Raw genomic sequence first — 21,420 nt, forward strand, 5'->3', positions numbered from 1 at the left:
GGTACCTCCAGTATGCGCCAGGGAGCTGCGTTGCAGAGAGGTATTCAGAGGCCACGCCCCTTTTTACAACACTCTGCAACGCAGCTCCGTGGCGCTTAGTGGAGGCACCTGGTGGGCTAGTTGGCCCCTAGGGGACCTCTGGATTGAAGAGGACTGAATTCCCCAACTTAAAACACGCCACAGGGCGTGTGTGCACACATATCACCTCAGGCCCCGCACCCTACCTTCACCACTGTGCAAATGCGCCCCGTGGCACGTTTTAAGTTGGGGGATTAAGTCCCCTTGAATCCTGAGGTCCCCTGCCGGCCAACTAGCCCATCAGGTACCTCCAGTAAATGCCACGGAGCGGCATTGTAGAGAGGTGTAAAAAGGGGCGTGGTCTCACTACACCTCTTTGCAATGCAGCCCACTGGCGCATACTGGAGGTTCCTGGTGGGCTAGTTGGCCCCCAGGGATCCCCAGTATTCAAGGGGAATTAGTTACCCCTCTGCAAACGTGCCAGGGGGCGCATTTGCAGAGTGGTGCAAGGAGGGTGCGTGGCCTCCGGCCCGATCCCGTTTATTTTTTTAGAAGGGGGACTTTGTAGCCCCCCTTCTTTTTCTAATTAATTGGCCCTGGGGATCCCATCCCCCAGGGCCTGCCCCCAATTTGTTTAAAAAAAAAAAATCGGGAAGGGGGCCGCATGGCCCCCCTCCCGAGGCAATAATTTGCCCCGGGGACCCCATCGCCGGGGTATGGCCCCCCTCCTGTGGCCACTTATGGCCCCGGGGACCCCATCCCCTGGGGCCGTTTCTGTTTTTTTGCATTGCACTCCTGGGCGTGTCACTCTTAAGTTTGTCAGTCCTGTGTGTCTCTCCTGTGCTTATCACTCCTGGATGTATCACTACTGGGTGTGTCATTACTGAGGGTGTCATTACTGAGGGTGTCACTCCTGAGTGTGTCACTGGGGCGTGGGGTAGAGTAAACAACCCCGTACTGGTCACCGTGTTCTACTTGTATGACGATGCTTGTTTAAACCCGAGATGCGCTTGGTGGGTGCTATACCCCGACTTTGTCACGTGAGAGCTTGTGTCTCACTCTTCACCAACCAGCAGGAAGTGCATGAACCTTCTCGGAGCGAGGGCTACATTTGGAGGGGGAGAGTGCATCCCCCACACGCATGAGAGCATCTCTGAGGCCCGTGACAGTGAGTGCAAGTGTGAGGGCGTGTGAGAGCCGCGTTTTTTGTCTTGTAGGTTTATATAGCTCGAACTCAACCCGGAGGTATCAGGGCGCTTTACACGAGCACTAGCTGTTCCAGATGGGCACATCCATGTTTTGTTAGGCGTGGGGAGATTAAGTGATTTGCCCAGAATCACAAGAGGTTGAGCCGCAGAGACTCGAACCTGGTTACCAAGCTTCGAGGTCGTACGCTCTAGCCGTTAGGCCACATCTTATTGAGTCTAGCCTGCAGGGACAGGGTCCCCTGTACTTACACTCCAGAGCGTGTCACTCCTGGGCGTGTCACTCTTAAGTTTGTAAGTCCTGTGTGTCTCTCCTGAGGTTATCACTCCTGGATGTATCACTACCGGGTGTGTCATTACTGGGTGCGTCATTACTGAGGACTCACTTCTGAGTGTGTCACTGGGGAATGGGGGAGAGCAAACAACCCCGTACTGGTCACCATGTTCTATTTGTATGCCGATACTTGTTTCATTATGCCCCTGGGATTTGGCCCCCCCCGGTGGCAAATTAACATATTTAGTGCAGGAGCCCGCGCTGATTTTTTTTTTCTATTGGCAGGATGCGCGCATCCAGCGCGCATTCTCCTGTTTTTAAAAACGGGGGGTCCCTTGTGGGACCCCCTGAGCAGGCCTAGGGGGTCAGTGTGTTTGTACCCTGCCCCCTTTTCGCGTTTTGCAACATTTTTTGGGGGGTTTCTTGTGCCTCGGTTCTACCGAGGCACAAGATGGCTGCCAACACTTCCTGATTCAGAGTGTTGGCAGCCAATTAAAATTCAGCTCGTGATCGGGAGGGTGTGCGGATCCTCCGAGGCCATAGATATATATGTACTTTTAGCTGTCATTTTCTCTGAAATTACTGAATGGATTTACACCATTTAAGCACTAGGCACGAGTCTGAACTAAGGACTACCTCTTTGCCAAATTTGGTGTAATTCCGTTCAGCAGTTCGGGCTGTAGCTGCGGCTAAAGGTCCTACGGGAAATTGCATGGGGAAAACGTGTTTTGGGGCCCCCTTTTTTCTCAGCCCCCGCTTGACGAATCACCATGAAACTTTCAGGATAGGAGCGGACCGGAGCTGGCCAAAAGTTTTGAAAATTTCGCAAAGATTCGTCAATCAGCGCCAAAGTTATTGCAAATAGAATGTTGCAGATTTCCTATGAAAAATAGGTCCTAACTATATCGACCTACTGGTGACTGCCAGTAGGTAATATATATATATATATCTCTCTGATGCAATTATCCAAGCTCCATTTCTTTCACAGTCATCTTTGATCTAATTGTGCTGCATTCCATTCTGTAAGTTGCAGTTCTGCTCCAGTACTCGCAGCTCCAGTTTTTGCCTCAGTGCTGCCTGCTCCACTTTTTCCAGTCTAGTTCCCACCAGTTCTGCTCCCATTCTGCCAGCACCAACTCTGCTCCAGTCACAGCAACAGCTCAAGTGATGCTCTCAGCTTGTCCCTAAGATTCAGGCTTGCAACAGCAGTCACCTAAATGAGTTTCAGCATCCTGGAGGGTTTCTATGCCTTTCCACTGTCAGACAGTACTTTAATGTGTTTCAAAATAAAGGGGCCCTGTAGACGTGGTACAGTGTGGCCCGTTCACTGCTTAATTTGTAAAAAAAATATATATAAATAGGTGCCAGGGCTCTTGTCAAAAGTCCACTGCAGTCTACACCACACATTGCCCCTGCTATGCTGGCAAAGATAGCATGACAGCATGCTGCCAATGATAGCACCAACACAACTACTAACAGTCACACTTCTGCAAGTGTGAGAAGTCGGGCTATTTCAGGCATCCAAAGCTCTGAGAAGGGCTTGGGCGACATGTAGACAGTCATTTTTAATGTATATTGAACTAATAATTACCTGTTTTGGTGGTCATCTCTAAATTAGCCAGACAGCGCCACCTTATGTCAGACTGTTACAAGCGCTGTTTTTAAAAATAAAGTGCCGGTGCCGAGCACCGGAAACCACCTGCTCAAATTAAGCACTGGGCCTGCTGCGGTAGTCACCCGGTCTCCAAGAAAGAGATTAAAGATCGGTCCTTCCATCCAGCTCTTCACATTTGCACGGGAAGGATTATTTATGCTGAGATTCCAGGGGCTGGGAATTGTCTGAGCACCCAAAGAAGAGTACTCCAGGAACTTCAAACGTGTTTTAAAAATCAGCACTGATTCTCTGTAAACAGAAGTAGAAATAAAGATGGCTGCAAAGTAGACATGGAATTAAAAAAAGGTGGAATGTACACCAAGAACTCTATTAAAGAGAGTTTATTTCATTGCCTCCATTTTGCTTAGGCATTTGCAGTAAAAACATAGATGACTGTGGCAGCTGCGGAAGAAATTGAAAATAAAGTGTCAGAAAGTGTTTCATTAGTTAAGATGAGTTGAGGTCCATCACGAGTAATAAATACAATCTTTTTGGATCAAGCAATTAATACATTAGTTTTTTGGGGTCCTGTTGTAGGTTTCAGTAATTTAAACATGGAGAACAAAGCAGACATGTTGTTAACTTGAAGAAAAATGTGTAAATCATTTAGAAATACCAAAACAGTTACAAATACAGCACAATACAAATCCCACTCCAATTTAGAAGAATGGAGGAAAATGTAATGAACAAAATCACTCCAAAGCGACAAAAATCTAACAAGGAGAACAGGAGATATGAATTTTTAAAGTTTTAGGACAAAATAGTGCTAAAAAGCCCAAAGTGCCAATGGTAGTCAATGTTCACAGTAGACTGGGACGAGGCATGATTTGAGGCTGATCTTGATCGAACCTCCATCAGATACACCAACCAAGTTGGGCTAGATGGAGGTTTTACCTTGTTATGTTATATGTTATATCTATTTATAAAGCGCTAAGAATCACACCCGTAGGTGTATCTCAGCGCTTAGCCTGTTCAAGCACTGCATCCAATCATTAAAATAGTCAAGATTTTGGAAGTTTCTTATCCTGTATCAAATCCACACAGCTGCATGGATAGACAGGAAGTTGATTCCAGGCCCTCGGAACCATATAAGAGAAATCTCTTCCTCCATGTCTTGAGGCACGAATCCGAGGAACCACTGGCAGAGCCTAATCACAATATCTTAGGGTATGTACATGACGGTAATACCATTGTTTGTCCTTCAAATACTGAGGAGATTTTCCTAGTAGGGAATTGTGGGCAAGACAACATGTTTATTTTAAATGCGCTTTCTGATCGTAAGCCAGTGGAGGGACCTGAGGACAATGGCCGGAGGTGAGCCAGCAGGGAGATGACAGACTAGCCGGGCAGCTGTGTTTTGTGCGACCTGAAATTTTGAAAGAAGTGTGTTGGTAGATGCCATAACCAAGGCACTGCTGTAATCCAGACGACTAATAATCAGTGCCTGGACCTGCGTTTGCCCGACTGCAGCAGGAAGCCAAGGGAAAACATTCTTTAGCATACGGTGCGCGCATGGTGAAAAACCTGAAAAATAAAACTATTAATAAATACATAACTTAGCATTTAAAAAAACGTACAAATTCACTTAAAAAACCATAGGTTTCACACACGTTATAGTTAGGAATTAGCATTTAAAAAACCTTGCAAATTCACTTAAAAAACCATAGGTTTCACACATGTTATAGTTAGCTGGACATTTCCCTCATAAAAAACCATTGAAATTCCCCCGTTATAGTTAGCGCAGGCGACCGCAATCCTCTGCTGATGACGTCAGATATTACATCACTGATTACATATGTGTCTTTCTGAAAAATAAATATTTGTAATATATGTATAGCTAAAGATTAATGGAAGAAGACATGGGTAAATAGGTGTCTAAATACAGTGATGTAATATCTGACGTCATCAGCAGAGGATTGCGGTCGCATACGCATGGTAGCAAAACATAGCCCTCTCTTTGTGGCAACATCATTTTTCATGGACAGTTTATGGTTGATTTTTACCCCTATATTTTTTTGCCGATTGACTGGGACAAGGGGCAATTCGCAATTCTGTAGGCCACTAATCAGAGGACCAAAAACGTTGCGACTTAACAAACAGCTGTTTTCTCATTATTCAATTGAAGACATTTCCTGCACCTCCACACCGCAATGTCGCTCGGCCAATTTTGGAAGCAATGCTTGGTATTCTCAATGTCCTGTTTCATAGGGAGAATTAGTGGCGTATAATCGGCATACAAGATTATTTAAAAAACATAGGTTTTAAGAATGTGTGCCAGAGGAGCCACAAAGATGTTCAACAACATTCGGCTCAATGATGACACTTGTCGCACTCCCTTGGTGAGAGGGACCTGCTGAGATTTGAAAGTACCAAGTGTGAAAATTTGGGACCAGTGTTCAAGAAAGTCAGCTAACCACTGCAGAGCAGTACCACTGTCACTGGTCTTAGATAGTCTGTCAATCAGAACTGAATGAGAGACAGTGTCAAAAGCTGCTGAGAGATCTAATAAATGCAGCATGGTGGGGGCACCCGCATCGAGGGAGTGTCGGATGGAATCTATAACTTCTACAAGTGTGGTCTCCGTACTATGGCTGCTCGGAATCCCGATTGAGAGGGTTCCAGAATAAGATGATCCTCCAGGAATGCCAAGAACTCTTTATTTACATGACTCTCAAATATTTTTACTAGTAAAGTTAAAAGTGAGACATGACACAATTTCTCAGATTGTTCGGGACCGTGCTAGGTTTCTTTTGTGTAGGAACAAGAGTGGTCTTCTAAGCCAAAGGTACCTGTGCGGATTCCAGAAGAGAGATTGAATAAAGACAGCACCGCAGGTGCTAATTCAACTGATAAAGAGGCCACAGTCTTGGCGGGGCATACGTCAATCAGAGAGCCAGATTTGGCTTTCCTCACAGCTGATGGAATATGCTCTAATGTATGAGCGAAAATGTATCCCAAAGCGGAGTGGAGGTATTGTGAAGTAGCATTCAAGGGATGGAAATAGGTATTTCCTGATACATAAGAAATTTCCTATAAACAACTCAACTTCTTCATCAATAAAATCTGCTAATTAATTGCAGAGTTGTTTAGAGGCAGGTGTGACAGAACCACACGCCTAAAGGTGAATAGAGTCATTGAGCGCCTTTAAAAACTCTTTGGAATAATTACCCGCATTGTTTATTTGATGGCAGGTAAAACTCCACCTGGATTTTCAACTAAGGGCATGGTATTCAATCAGAGCAGTTTTGAAAGCTATTATGTCCTTTGCAGCCTTTCAACCTCGCAATCATCTTTCCACTTTCATACAGCCTGTCTTCAGCAGGCTTAAGTCACTAGTGAAACAGGGAGCATGGAGCCAAGTGGAAGCCTGTCTAGAAATTTTAGAGGGTGCCATATTGTAAAAAGCCGCCGCTAAGGCAAGGTGATAGGAGTCTAATGCCTCAGTGATTTTAACGTCTTGGGACCCTGTATTCCAAGACACAGCCATGGAAAAGCTTTCTGACGTGACTTTCGTCCTAACCTTGTGAATTCATGTTTTTTTCCCAGAAGTCATAATCCTTCAATGGGGCAAAAAAGCTATTTGTATCTGTAAAAGTCCTTCTGAAGTCAGATAGGAGTGAGTGAGGTACTGCTGAGGCTGTTGATTTTGGTAGGGAAAGCTCCAAGCGGGACAATATATAATCTAATTTCCAAGGCAGTCATGGTACTGGGTTCATCAGGTCAGAATGTTTACCTTCAGGTCTATAATTGGTTTTTAGGTGTTGGAATCATTTCAGCATGACAAGACTTGAGCTGTATCAGATGCTGAGTTCTATGAGGCTGATAGGGATGGGTGGTACTCATGAAGTTTCACTCTGTGGAATTCCGCGGAGTTACATGAAAACGCCACAAACGAGCAGAATTAAATGCGTTGCTCAGATTTAAGCACTGGGAGCTTGTTCTCCTCTGAAAAATCACACTGCGTGCCAGAGGGCGCTGCTGTTTGAGTTGATTTTGTTGCCTCTCGGGTAGATTTACGACTCGAGCGGCAGCTTTCTGACCACGAGAGGTTGCATCTGCATTGGGGATACCTCGCTAAGTGTCCTCCTAGTGGCTAAAAAATGCACCAGGGGACACCACATTTCACTTGCACTTGCCAACTTTACATTGCTCAGCCACACACAAGAAAAAGAAAATTGCCACGTGGCGGTTGGTGGAATTTGGGCGGAACTCCGCGTGAGTGGTCAAAACTCTGCTTGCGGAGAACATTTATCAGCCACCTCTACTCACTAAGGGTCCAAGATTTGCTTGACCACATCCTCTGGAGGTGTAAAGTACAAAAACATTTCAAGTCTCAGGTTTTCATGAGTGGTAGCAGAATTTTAGTTCGACACTGCAAAGGGTCCTATGATCAGTACTTCATAGTCAAGACTCACTCCAGCAAAGGCAATATGAAGGGATCAGGTACGGTTCAGTAGGCACTGATCAGCTGGGACCTTCAAGAAATGGACCCTTGTAGCTTTTGGTAGCCCTGTAGTCATACAACAGGTCAGACAACTGACTCTTTGAGTCTATTTCTTTGTCCTGGTTTCAAGGGTGAGCATGTCCAGTCTTTCAGGAATCCTCTCAGCTCAAAAAGAATGAGTGCAGTCACTTCTGTTCTACCACATATCCAGAAAGTGTTCTGAAGTGGGTGTCTGGGGATGCCATATTTATGCCTGGCACTAGGTGATGAGTAGGGGGGACTCCTGGCCCTGCTATAACCAATGGGTCAAAAGTTTGCAAGGGTAGCCCTACCTACTTTTGCAGCAGTTCTTATTTACCATACTGCAAACAATCCCACCTCACTCTTAAAATCCAAGGTGGGAAAACGTTTCTGTGAGGAACATATGTGCCCACCGAGAGAGGTGTCCACGGTAAAGAGCAGTGCCCCAACCTTATTTGTCACTTCAAACCAGTCCTCGGGAAGGCTCTCCCCTGATTGGAGATAGGTCTTCCCTGACTCGGAAGACAAAAGCTCGGGCCTTTACAGGTGTCACCTAATATTTGCCTATGATAAGGATGACCACTTTGAAGTACTTTTCTGTATGGCCCCAACTGCCTGCTAGAGGAAAGGAAAACACCTTCCCACTCCCAAGCAAGTGTGTCTGCCTTGAGAGCAGTTTTTACACCTCATTAGTTCTGACTGGGCTACTGCTGGTGGGCAGATGCAAATTAGTCTCCAGGGACTTCAGACTGGAAAAAGTAACTTTCTAAAAGCTATTTTTTCTTAATATTTATTAAAAGTTCGAAATCACTATTGAGTTAGGTTTTAATAAATATTAAAAAGAATTGTTTAATGATATTTCTCGCTGGTCCCAATCCAGAGGTAGCAGAATTAATATTTAATATCACTTCCTAATATTTCTCCGTGGGCCAGCAAGCCTTGCTTCAGTGAAAATAGCTTTGGGGAGCTAGTCAATGTAACAACATGTTCACTTTAACTTTCTGCATGTCCTACATTTTAACATCATGAACCCTCCCTTGTGGGCTACAAGACTTATCTCCTGTTGAAAAGAGGTTTTGTTTTGCCAGGTTGGGCTGCAGGTTTTAAACATGCTACAGTGGGAGGCCTGATCATACAGTCGTGCTGTATTCCATAAGTGGCATTTAACTTTCCATGCCATGGATGTATTTTGCAAAAGGAACAAATGGTGGACTGAATGCTGAACAATGCAAACATTCATCCCCAGTCACAAATATCTGGGTTTAATCCATCGGTCTTTTGCTCACTACACCACCCCAGCTGGGACTCAGCCATATGCAAATCAGTCATGGGAACAGTCCAGCACAAACTGCCAAGACGGGTCCTCCCTGGACCGGAAACAAGCAACCTGGGACCAGTTTGGGGGCATCACCCCATATCTTCCAGGCCAGCTTGAATCCAGTGGCACAGTGAACTGGGACCCACGTCTGGGCATACCAGGTGCACATAGGGCGACAAGAGCAAAAGGAACAAATGATGGATGGAATGCTGAGCAATGCAAATATTCACCCCCAGTCACAAGGTTTTGGGTTTAATCCATCCTTCTTTTCCTCACCACACCACCCCAGTTTTGACCCAGCCATATACAAATTAGTCTTGACCTTGTGCCTCATGGGAACAGTACTGGCAGAACCACCTAGACAGGTTCTCCCTGGACCGGAAACAAGCATCCTGGGCATCACCCCACATCAGCCAGATAGGTTGAATCTAGTGGGCCATTGTTCTTATTGCATTTGTCACCCCAAGTGGGATGGTTATGCCCAGACGTGGGTCCCGTGCTCTCCATGCCACTGGAGTCAAGCTAGCCTGGTTAGTCTTGCTGAGGAGGGGTGATGCCCCAAAACTAGTCATAGCATGCTTGTTTCCAGTTTAGGGAGGACCTGGCCTGGCAGTTCGGGCTGGACTGTTCCCATGGGGAGCAGAGTAAAGACTGATTTGCATATGGTTGGGTTAATACTGGAATGGCATGGGGAGCAAAAAAACAATAGATTTAAGCCCAGCTCTCTGTACTGGTGTGAATGTATGACATTGTTCAGCATTCTGTTAATACATTGTATATTTTGGACACCACATGCTATGGCCTTATAGGAACGTTAAATATGCCAATTTGGTGTTGGCAAACTTCAACATGTTCTGGGATCAGAGCACAAGCAGTTCCCTGGTGTTCAGAGTTAAAAATCTCAGCAGCATCATGCCACAAAAAATGGCCGTGACCACACAAAAAAGAGGCACTTTCTCATACAAGGCAGTCCAATTATGAGTTTCAGTGGTAGAGAAAACTTAAGATACTTTTTAGGTATAGGGTATTGGTTCGTGTTTTTATAATTTTGATGGCAAGATGGAAAAGCAGCTGGGAAAGTAAAACCTTCTTTATTTTTTATTTTTTTTAGAGGAGTTGATAAATAAATATATCCTGACTAAAGACACCAAAGTTGAAAAAAGAGAACCAAAGAGCTTTGAGGCCGACTCACAAGGGATGGTAGAGCTCAGACAAAGTGAAGGCATGCTTAGGATTCTTGTGATTACAATGGAGATCCAGAGTGCAGCAGCTAGGAAAGATATAAACATTGAATAAAAAGAATCCAGACTTCCTGGCTTTGAGCGGTGAACCAATCTTACGATATAGAGATGGTGGGGGAGGGGTTCAGGACACAAATTGTGAGCTGCTTAAATTGGGAAAAGCTGGTGCCCGCCATGCACCCCATGCATTGAAGATTGTCTTGAGCTTGAATTCCATTGCCAAGCTGAAAGTCCAGAATTAGGAGACAAATGGCCAGAAGGAGGGAGGTGCACACTTGAAGCTCTGGCCAGACTTCAGATCTGGTGGATATCGAGGTCGTGGACTACTGGAAAATTATGAGACTGCCCCTCGCAAAATGAGTTGGATTCCTACACATCCCACTGAGGATTACTATGATACTCTGTAACCTACAGTGATAGGTGGGCAAGGATTATGTAAGGACAGTTCATTAATATTGTTACTGGGGGCTCCAAGACCAGAAAGCTTCCATCACATCTCAACGGAGGGCTGGATCTTCACGGGTGAGGGGAGGTGCTGTTTTTCTGAAATATCTCATGAAATGGAGTTTCTCTTTTCACTAGTGGAGAAACAAATGAGATAAGTTTAAGTGAGCATTTGGGGATGTTGTGGAGAAAGTAGAGAGCTGTAATTGTGTACCCGAGCCAACCAATACCATGCAAAACGCCCAAGAGGGCATTTACAAGTAGTTATAGCCCACAAAAGAAACATTTTGATTGGCTGTCTATCTCCAAACTTTATACTCTGGTTATACAGGATGGTCTTTGGCCAAAGAGTCAGTTTTCTAATTTTCTGAGTATATCTGAACATATTCTTCTTCTTGCTAAATCTAGTTAGGATGCGCGGTTCCCCCTCTCAGTATATGCCCTTTTAATTAGTGATATAGCTGTCAACCAAAAGCTTGCAGTCTCTTTTCATTAGTGATTCTGAATTTGTTTGCTGAGTTGCTTTTTTTCCTTGTTTTAAAAAGTGCTGGTGACATGAAATCATTTTCTTTTTTGCAGTTTTAGGATTTGGCACAGACCCCGACTTACAAATTGATATTATCGCAGAGCTGGACCTAGCCAATGCCACAGCGGGAGTTACCCAGGTGCCAGGACTACACAACGGCAGCAAAGCATTTTTATTCCAAGGTAAATGGCAACGATTTCTTTCCATTCTTAAACATTAAACAAGACATCTCAAGAACCGTACAGAAGACTTCATGCTTGGCTTAATAATTAGCATTTGTGAGAACAATCTTTAGTAAATATGAATCATTTTTATGCTGTGTAGGCTTACTCACTATGTGCCTAGTATTTGAAATGTTGTTCCATGATTTTTTGCGTTCTTTGTTGTTATTATGCTACTCCTACAGGCGCAGCCGGCACAGGTAAGAGCAGCATGATGGTAGCGGGGCAGGTGGGGAAGTCGACAGATGACGGGATAGGTAAAATGAAATACACAAATAAATAAGACCACTTACCTTGCGCTCACCGCATCTCTGACTCGGCGATGCGGTGAGCGCAAGGTATGTTTTTTTAATACATTTTTTCACTTTTCCTATCCTGTCAACTTCCCCCCCCTACCCCCACCACACCCCACCACACTGCCGTACAGCTCTTACCTGTGCCGGCCCAGCCTGTACTTTTAGAATCCACCATTCACTCAACTAAGACGTCTTGGCACTGAATCCACACCAACATATCCTATGTAAACTGTCTGATGTGGTCTAGCATTAGGTGCCAAACAGAGTCTTTAACTCTCTCTAAAGGACATCGCAGTGGCTAATTCAAACATACAAAAGATGATGGGAAGATACCTGCAATAAGTCTGACCACTGGCAATCGCTCGGTGTAGCATTCAAATCTATCAATCTTTTGCTCATCATGCTATTTCAGTTTTGATCCAGCCTCATGGAAATCAGTTTTTTCCCTGCTCCAATAGAAATAGTTCAGCCTGAACACCCAGTCTAGGTTCTCTCTTAGCAGGAACACAAGCAACCCAAGACCGGTTTTGCCCTGACTGGGGCTCGCCAGTCGGGGGTAGCTTGGCTCCAGTGGCACATTCAGCATGGTACCCACATTGTGGGTTGGAATTCTACCTCAAGTGATTGGCAGTGGTTAAACTTATTGCAAGGATTCCTCTCATCATCTTTTGTGTGTAATCTACATTAAATTCATCATAGGGAGCTGCTGTTATGTTATGTTAAAAATTATGTCTAGGGTGCACGTACAAAGATTGGTTTCTTGGCGCTAAGTATAGGAGTAGCCGAGCCCTGAGACTACTCATATGCATGAACAAAGAGCCTTGCCTTAAGGAGTCTACTGAATATAAATAGGTCTGTACAGGATCTAATACCATAGGGGAAGGCATTCCAAAAGTGGGGAGCTAACACTGCAAATCTGCTGCCACCTAGTTTTTTCTGTTTATGGAGTGTCATGACAAGTAGATTCATGTGGGCAGAACTGGAAGTGGGTATATGTCTCTTGATGAGATTGGAGACAAATTTTGGGCAAACACCCTCTAAAGACTTAAAAATGAGACACCCAGTTTTGAAGGCACAGCGTTGTAATATCTGGAGACAATATAGCTTCCGCATAAGAGGGGAGGCATATTGCCAGCTTGGTTGGTGGAAAATCAGTCTAGCTGCCTGGTTCTGCACCAACTGCAGTTTCTTGACTAGATACATTGGCAAACCGAAATACAAAGAATTGGCGTAGTCTATGTGGGAAATACCCAGGGCTAGGATAACCTGCACCAGTGCTTCCCTAGTAAGGAGTCTACTAATTTTCCTTATCTTCCGCAACTGGAAGAAGCTGGTAGAAACTACTGAAGCTTCATAGACAAGTCACTGTTAATTGTGACCCCAAGGCTCTTAGATGAAGAAGATGGAACTGGTGAAGAGCCCAGCTCAGTTGGCCAAAAAGCGTGAATTCCAGGGGTTCTGAGCACTACCAGTTAGGATCAGTTCAGTTTTGTCTGGATTAAGCTTTAAATTGTTGCCTTTCATCCAATTGCTGATGTACAACATGGTAGACTGACAGTCAAAGATGGAGTCGGCCGTGGTGTATATGGTGAATATAAGTTTCAGATCATCTGCGTAATTAAATGTGCTCACATTTCCCCCCCTTAGGACCTGATCAAAGGGAGTAAGTATAGATTGAACAGGTGTGGGGATAACGATAATCCCAGTGGCACTCCCCAGTTAGACTTCACCTCAGGTGCAATGAAATGAGATAGGCGAACAGATTGGGACCAATCTTCCAGGAAGGATGTAATCCAGTCAAGTGCTGAACCCTGAAGTCCCGCGTCACGGTCCACCAGAATTCCATGGTCGACCGTGTCGAATATCGCTGAAAGATCTAAGAGCACCAGGACCTGAGGGGTGCCCCTGTCAGCGTCCTTTCTTAATTCATCCAATAAAGTTAGGATTACTGCCTCAGTTGAATGAGAGGGACGAAAACCCGCTTGATGGGGGTCAAGAAGCTGCAAATGTTCAATGAATGAACATATAGGCATTTCACCACATGGGATTCCAGTTCCAAAGCCAAATAGGGAAGCAGAGATATAGGATGATAGTTAGGAGGGTACAAGGGGTCAGCCCCAGGTTTTTTCAGAAGGGGGACTATGGAAGCTTTTTTTTAAACTCTGGGAACATAACTCTGCATTAATGATTCCTTCAAAAGAAGGAGGGCAGGGTCAGGATTTACAGTGAACACTTCTCTTGAGATATGAGGAGGACAACTGTCGGCAGGAGACCCAGGCTTAAGCCTGCATATGAGTTCCAGAAAAGCTTCATTGCTGATCGCCGTGAATACTTATAAGGAGCAAGGGTTCTTCGAGGCCATAGGCATGCCCTTATATGCCAGGCTAGCAGGAATGCTGGTTTTAATCTTAGCAATTTTGTCAATGAAAAATATTTTCAAGGAGTTACAGAGTGACTGGGATGGCACGGTTTTATTGTAACTCTGTCAGGGTTAGATAACTCATTGACAATTGAAAATAGATATTTTGGTTTGTTGGTAGAGTTCAATATCCTCGCAGAGAAGTAGCTAGCCTTAGTGGCTTGAATGGATTTCTAGTATTATTTGAGTTGAACCAGATAGATATCTTTCTTATCAGGTAAGTAGTTCCGTCTCCACTTCCTTTCAGTGTGGAGCCTGGCCAACTTTTGAGTGTTTCGGTCTTCAAAGAACCATCTCTGAGCCTGATGGCTCCTTGCTGCTTTAATTATCCTGAAGGGGGCAGGTTCGTTACTCGCTGCTGTAAGCCAAGCTGTGATATTTTCTGCACTAAGATCAACAGATGGCTGATTGATGGGAACTGTATTTGCTAGTAAGCTGCAAAAGGCATTGATGTTAATATTATTCAATTTCCTTGCCCTCAGCCCACTTTTAGCTGGGGGTTTGCCTATGATTGTATTGCGAATCACAAACTTTATTAGGGAATGATCCGACCAGGTTAAGGGGGACACTAATAATGTGGATACTACAAGGTTGGATGTCCTAATTTGATCTAATATATGCCCATTAATATGTTAGGGGGATGTTACATGTTAATAATTAAGTAGGCTTTTTGTTCATCTTATCTTTGGGGAAAAAGTGGCATATTCTGAGGGGGTCTATAGAGCAGTACGCAAATTAAAGGTACCAAAGCCGAGTCCAGTTTAAAAACTACGTTATCCACCGAGGTGATGTCCAGTGTAGTGAGCATAGTAAATCTTTCTGAATTATAGCGGCTACCCCACTGCCTTTTTCTCAACTGGTAGGCCTGCAGAATGCAATAGTTGTTGGGGAGTGCAACCAAAGGACATCAACTGAATCAATATTGAACTTTTGGGACCACCACTGAGCCATTACTGGAAGCTGGGGAACCCAGCCTAAACATATTTGATGATTTGATTGGCAAAACAATACACAAAAAATATAGAAGCAAACATTCATCAAATACTCAAAATTTGAAATATTTAATTTAATTCACAAAAATAAACAAAATTCAAAATTTGTATTTGATTGGGAAGGCGGGAGATTTTCTTAATTCATTTGAGGCCACTAATCATCAATACTATATTCTATTTGATGCAATTTCACTGCTCCGGTGAATCAATCTGAGGATACGAAGTTAAGCCTCCAATTTAAAATTACTTTACATTGACAGAACACTTTTAAAATTTTCAATTTTGCTTCTTTATTTATATGCACAAAATGCAAAGAATAGAAAATTGAAGCTTAAGAGTGAATCTGAGGAGCAACAGATACAAAGAGTACAAAACTGCGTGGACGCATGGGCAGGTATGCATGAAAAATGGAAAGGGAGAAAGCAGAAGAAGAAAACAGAAGTGGAGGGTGTGTGATTTCAGGAGGTCAAAGAAATACAGACACTCCCACTGAGTGACGGAAGGGAAAGAAAAGCAGTCTCCTCAACACAGCAATGGGAGGATACAACTCATCCAATCAGAATATTATCAGTCCGAAATGCTCCGGGCTGGGTTAGATACAAGAATAGGGAGGGAAGCCATTGAATCAAGAGCAAAGATCTGTGATATACAACAAAGCCATCCTGTCAGGAGCATGAGGCTGGCTCAGTGTCTACTCTAGGAATATGTGATGCATTGGAAACAATAGGTCTGTGACACACAGATAAAGCTGTCTGCAGCCGAGACCAAAAAATGACTAAGTTAGAGTTGTTATTATGTTGGTATAAAGGGTAGTACCATATTGTCTAGTCATTCCCGCAGTTACTGTCAGCTTGCCCCTCAGTTACATCAGTGCAGAACTGGTGGAACGGTAAGTCAGGTTTCTCTTTGCTATGAAAGTCTCAATTTATACGTAGGGTTGGCCAAGGCCAACAGTGTCTGCTGCCCTACAACACTAGCAATGATTTACCTTTGAGTAAAATAATTTTGGGCTTCCTCATCTGGGTGATGTTAGAGGCGTGTCATTATTGATGTTGGGAGGGGAATTACACCAAGCGGTGTCATGATATTTTACCCTTTCCAGCTGATGATGCCTGATGAAACCTACCTGGTTAAAAGGGCACATTGTTATCTTCCAATAAGGGCTTTGATTACCACTGTCCAATTATCCTGGAAGGTCGGGCAGTAATGTCACCACCAACTGATTACTAGGCTAAATGGCCAGCGACACACCCACTTGGTGTCTATAGAAACATTTCCGCAGACTCCCTTCTCACCTGTATGTTATCAGAACACTGATAAATAAATTCACATCTAAATGCCTAACACCTTGAAAACCTGATTTTAAAATAGTGTGATAAAATAAAGACTTTGTGCAGGTAAAATAAGCGATTCTACCTTGGAAATCACGGAGGTTAGACGAGGCTGCGACCGTCTACACCGCCTTAGTGGAAGGCAGTATTCTGATTTTCTGGTGAGGTTTTGCCGAGCTCAGAAGAGCACATCGATGACCTGTCAGAGAGGATGCTCAAAGTCTGCAGGCCTGTGAAGGAGCCCCCAAGACCTGACCCGGCAGCCCAGAGCAGCCCAAACTGTGCCGACTGGTGAAGGAGCTCCCGAGAGCTGACCCAGCAGCCCGGAGCAGCCCAAACTGCAGACTGGTGAAGGAGCCCCCGAGAGCTGACCCTGCAGCCCGGAGCAGCCCAAACTGCAGACTGGTGAAGGAGCCCCCGAGAGCTGACCCGGCAGCCCGGAGCAGCCCAAACTGTGCAGACTGGTGAAGGAGCCCCCGAGAGCTGACCCTGCAGCCCGGAGCAGCCCAAACTGTGCAGACTGGTGAAGGAGCCCCCGAGAGCAGACCCGGCAGCCCGTAGCAGCCCAAACTGTGCAGACTGGTGAAGAAGCCCCCGAGAGCAGACCTGGCAGCCCAGAGCAGCCCAAACTGTGCAGACTGGTGAAGGAGCCCCCAAGAGCTGTCCAGGCAGCCCGGAGAAGCCCACACTCTGCAGACTGCTGAAGGAGCACCTGAGAGCTGACCCAACAGCCCAAACTGTACAGACTGGTGAAGGAGCAGCCCCCAAGAGCTGACACGGCTGCCCGGAGCATCCCAAACTGTGCAGACTGGTGAAGGAGCCCCGGAGAGCTGACCCCGCAGCCCAGAGCAGCCCAAACTTTGCAGACTGGGGAAGGAGCCCCCGAGAGCTGACCCGGCAGCCCGTAGAAGCCCACACTGTGCAGACTGGTGAAGGAGCCCCCGAGAGCTGACCCAACAGCCCAAACAGTACAGACTGGTGAAGGAGCAGCCCCGAGAGCTGACATGGCTGCCCGAAGTATCCCAAACTGTGCACACTGGCAAAGGAGCCCCCGAGAGCTGACTCGGCAGCCCGGAGCAGCCCAAACTGTGCAGACTGGGGAAGGAGCCCCCGAGAGCTCACCTGGCAGCCGGGAGTAGCCTAAACTGTGCAGACTGCAAATAAAATCACAGAGCCCAGGCCTGCCTGGCAGCCTCTGCTCGTCGGTTTTATTGCTTTATCAGCTGCCGCTTATTAATTCGGCCAGTTCATTAGCGTGAATTAGAATGCGATTTAGATGCATTGTCTCAATAAAACCGCATTAACTCGCAGTTTTTCAAATGTCACATAAAGGTATCCTGTTAGAGCTCTGACAATAATATCCTCCCGCTCCAAAGCAAGGGCATCTTGGGATACTTTCATCTGATTGATTATTGGCAGAACGGGCTGCGAAAACACCGGCTTTCCCTCGATGGGAGGGGGGAGAGGGGTGATGCTCTATATTTGGACGTCTTCATTGCTATCCATTATTTTCTGAACATATGCCAACTGGAAGCAACCACCTGCCTGCTGCTTTGGTTTTAGCTTTGTTGCTTTCTCTTCTCTTTTCTTCTCTTCTCTTCTCTTCTCCTTTCCTCTTCTCCTCTCTTCTTTTTTTTGGCATTATTTTCTGCATAGAAAAAGAGTGCTTCAAAATTAAATGAGGTGTATCTCTATGTTTTATTTTAGAATAAATTGAGCTGGGCAGTCTCGTCGACCCAACATATCTGTAAGACAATTGTGAGTGATTTAAAAAAAAGAAAGGCTAGTTGGCAGGAAGAGTGGAAGCTGGCTGGGGGAAATACTCATCTAAGGCACAGGGAACCAAAACTGGGGCGTTGTAAGGCCAACAAGATATAGAAGAACATAGGAATAAAAGTGCATGTTCAATGATGCGGGCCCAGTCAGGCAAACAAGAACACGTGTGCTGGTAAAGCTGCTGATGCTGTAAATGTTTCAGAGCAAGTGGTTTGACAGTGGGATTAGAAATATTCTCCTCAAGGCAGACCATGTCCAGTCAGGAATCAGGTAATAGGGCTCTGTAGGTTTGGCGTTCTCCACAGGTACCTCTGACTCTAAAGCACTTCCTTCACACCACTTTCTTCCCAGTAAATACACAGCACGTATACCCCACCACTCTCTTCCCGGCATGGACCGAATCCTCCTTCCCTCTCCCAGCGCACTCACCGCGTTGTTACCACAAAAGGAGAGTATTCCCCTCAGAGCATCTTCCTCTTCCCTCCCTTCCCCAGGAGATGCGGTGCATTGTGAATGCTGCCCGGAGTACCTTTCCTTCATCTCCAACGTATTTCCTTTGCTAATACTCTTCCTTATCACACCATCTATATTGTGTGTGTGTGTGTAATTTCCAATACAGGCTCATTGATAAATTAAACAATATTGATTAAACCAGAATATAATTCAATCTTGGTAAATCAAAATGAATCTATATTGGTATATAGAAACACTGTACACCCAAGTAGGCAAAATCAAAGTTATTAATCTGTTCATAATTGAGTTATTGAAATATAGCAAAAGTGGCAAATACCCTGATATCTTCCTCACAAAATGTCTTCTAATCAACTGCAAAAAAATATAATGTTGTAGATAATCGTAATCCCTTACAATTCATCCTATAATACAAAACAATGATATTGAGAAAAATCATGTTAAAAACACTACTGTTGCTCAGCATTCCTTGAGAGAGGGGCTGGGTCTGTGAGCACACAAGAGGATGGGCGACAGAAGTCATCACTACGCGGTGAATCCATAACAATCCATATTCGCTGGTCAATGTACATTTTAAAGTTGCATAGCCAATTCGTCAACCTTATTAATTTATACGGACATTGTTGAAGATCAGTGATGTACTGTGGTTCTAGCATTCCAAATTTCACTACACTATACTTTATCTGCACCTATGGGGTCATGTTGAGCTTGGTTAATTCTATAGTATTTTGCGAGGTCATTATCCAGATGTTTCATAAAATGGCTTGCTGCAGGGTGCATTCTATCTTGGGATCCCTATGTCTCTTGTATGTTCTAGGATCCATTTTTAACAGGAAAGAAAGTCATTCTCATATACAGTTTGAAACATTGATCTACCAATTCCTATACAAAGTAATCTGAAACACAGGTTATGTGTTTTGTAATAGTTGTTGTGTTCCTTGCGTTTGGAATTCCATAGAAACATCTAATAGTACTGCTCTAACAAGCAACAATATGAACACATTTATAATTGTGGCTTTATTTATCCCCTTGGCATGCGTAAAGTATTACCATGGTTAAATTATAATGTTCCGTTTAAGGTGTCTAATTTACCATACAATATGTAGCACTGATTTTCAGTAGTAACGGATTTGACCAATAGAGATCACGCTATTTTGATGCCACTGATGGTATTTTCTCTATATTTGTATGAATACTACACAAACCTAAATGAAGGTCTGCACATTTCATGTTGTGTGTGGTTCAGTGGAGAAACCAGGCACACTGGATTTCTGTTGTGTAGGAGATTGTTCAAGGTGGAGGAGGCTACGTGTTAGAAGGACTGCTTCCCTATAAGGGGGGATTCGCTAAAACAAGAGGTTTGAAATGAGGTTGTGTTGTTGCAGCGTAAAATGGTGTTTGAGATGCCACGTGTGGTAGTGTTTTTTCTGTTGTGGTGTGGCTGCATAGGAAGAGCTGTTCCGTTTTATAAAGAGTATGAGGGTGATTCATGCACGGAGAAGGTACCAGTTCAGATTTCCGAGGATGGAGTGAAGTGGGCTTGGTATTTTGTTTTTGATTTTGTGGCTGTGCACATTTTTGTAGTTAGTCCACCAGTTGTTTCGGTAGCCGCACAACTAGCAAAATGCAATTGTCTACATTCAGCAAATAATTAGACTGGTTAAGATTTCTCGGCTTTCTTTGGACATCAATGATGAAATAAATCAATCAATCAATCAATCAATGACATTTATAGAGCGCACTACATACCCGTAGGGTCTCAAGGCGCTGGGGGAGGGGGGGGGGTGCCGCTACTGCTCGAACAGCCAGGTCTTCAGCTTCTTCCTGAAGGAGAGGTGGTCTTGGGTCAGGCGCAGGTCGGTCGGGAGGGAGTTCCAGGTCTTGGCGGCCAGGTAGGAGAAGGATCTTCCTCCTGTAGTCGCTCTTCGGATGCGGGGGACGGCGGCGAGGGCGTGGTTGGCTGATCGGAGGTGGCGTTTGGGAGCGTAGAAGTTGATTCGGCTGTTGAGGTAGCTCGGGCCTTGGTCGTGTAGGGCTTTGTGTGCGTGGGTGAGGAGGCGGAAGGTGATTCTTTTGTTGACGGGGAGCCAGTGAAGGTCTCTCAGATGTCCGGAGATGTGGCTGGTTCGTGGGATGTCGAGGATGAGTCTGGCTGAGGCGTTCTGGATCCGCTGGAGTCTACATACATGTTAGAAGCTCGGTGGAAGGGTGCAGGCTCATGTTACCTATATTGCTTGCTTTATTCATACTGCAAATTTAGTCAAATTGAATAAGGTCTAATCTGCTTAACTTGACGCCTTATAAAATGGCCACTGGTTCACTGATCTCTTGTCTATTCCCCAGACATTAGCTTGTCCTTCTTAAATATTTCCATCACTTCACAAAGCAATATGGATTCTAAATAACAGCACTTGTTCCTGAAAGAGGGGTTGGTGCAATATTCCTTCTCCAAATGTGTTTGGTTCAGCTTTGTCTATTCAACCGAGCATGTCTTAGCTTCATGATTTTCTTTCATCCACTTCCAATGTCAGCTACGTCTGTAGAGCTACTCGTTTTGCATGAGCTCTCTCAGGCAATTGGCGCATGGAAAGACTGTTTTGCTTTTCTTTTTGGGAATCCCTCGTCCGCAGCCAATTATGACTTACTGCCAATCAAGGTATGCCTGAGAGAGACTTGATTGGCGGGCAAAATCTTAGTTGTATACGGATCATTGGACTATTACCTTCATGGGCTACCTCATAAACTGAGGTCCCTCTTGCAGGCCTTAAC

General features: G+C 44.9%; 1 protein-coding gene across 1 annotated transcript in view; it reads left to right on the forward strand.

Moving 5' to 3' along the window:
• NELL1 (neural EGFL like 1) overlaps positions 1-21,420 on the forward strand; it is a 3,594,225-nt gene that overhangs the window by 226,239 nt on the left and 3,346,566 nt on the right. The window contains exon 2 of the mRNA XM_085643606.1: positions 11,199-11,327. Coding sequence (XP_085499732.1) covers positions 11,199-11,327 — 129 coding nt within the window. The remainder of the gene's footprint in view (positions 1-11,198; positions 11,328-21,420) is intronic.

Source organism: Triturus cristatus, chromosome 3_1, assembly GCF_964204655.1.
Source record: "Triturus cristatus chromosome 3_1, aTriCri1.1, whole genome shotgun sequence".
In the NCBI taxonomy this organism is placed as follows: domain Eukaryota; kingdom Metazoa; phylum Chordata; class Amphibia; order Caudata; family Salamandridae; genus Triturus; species Triturus cristatus.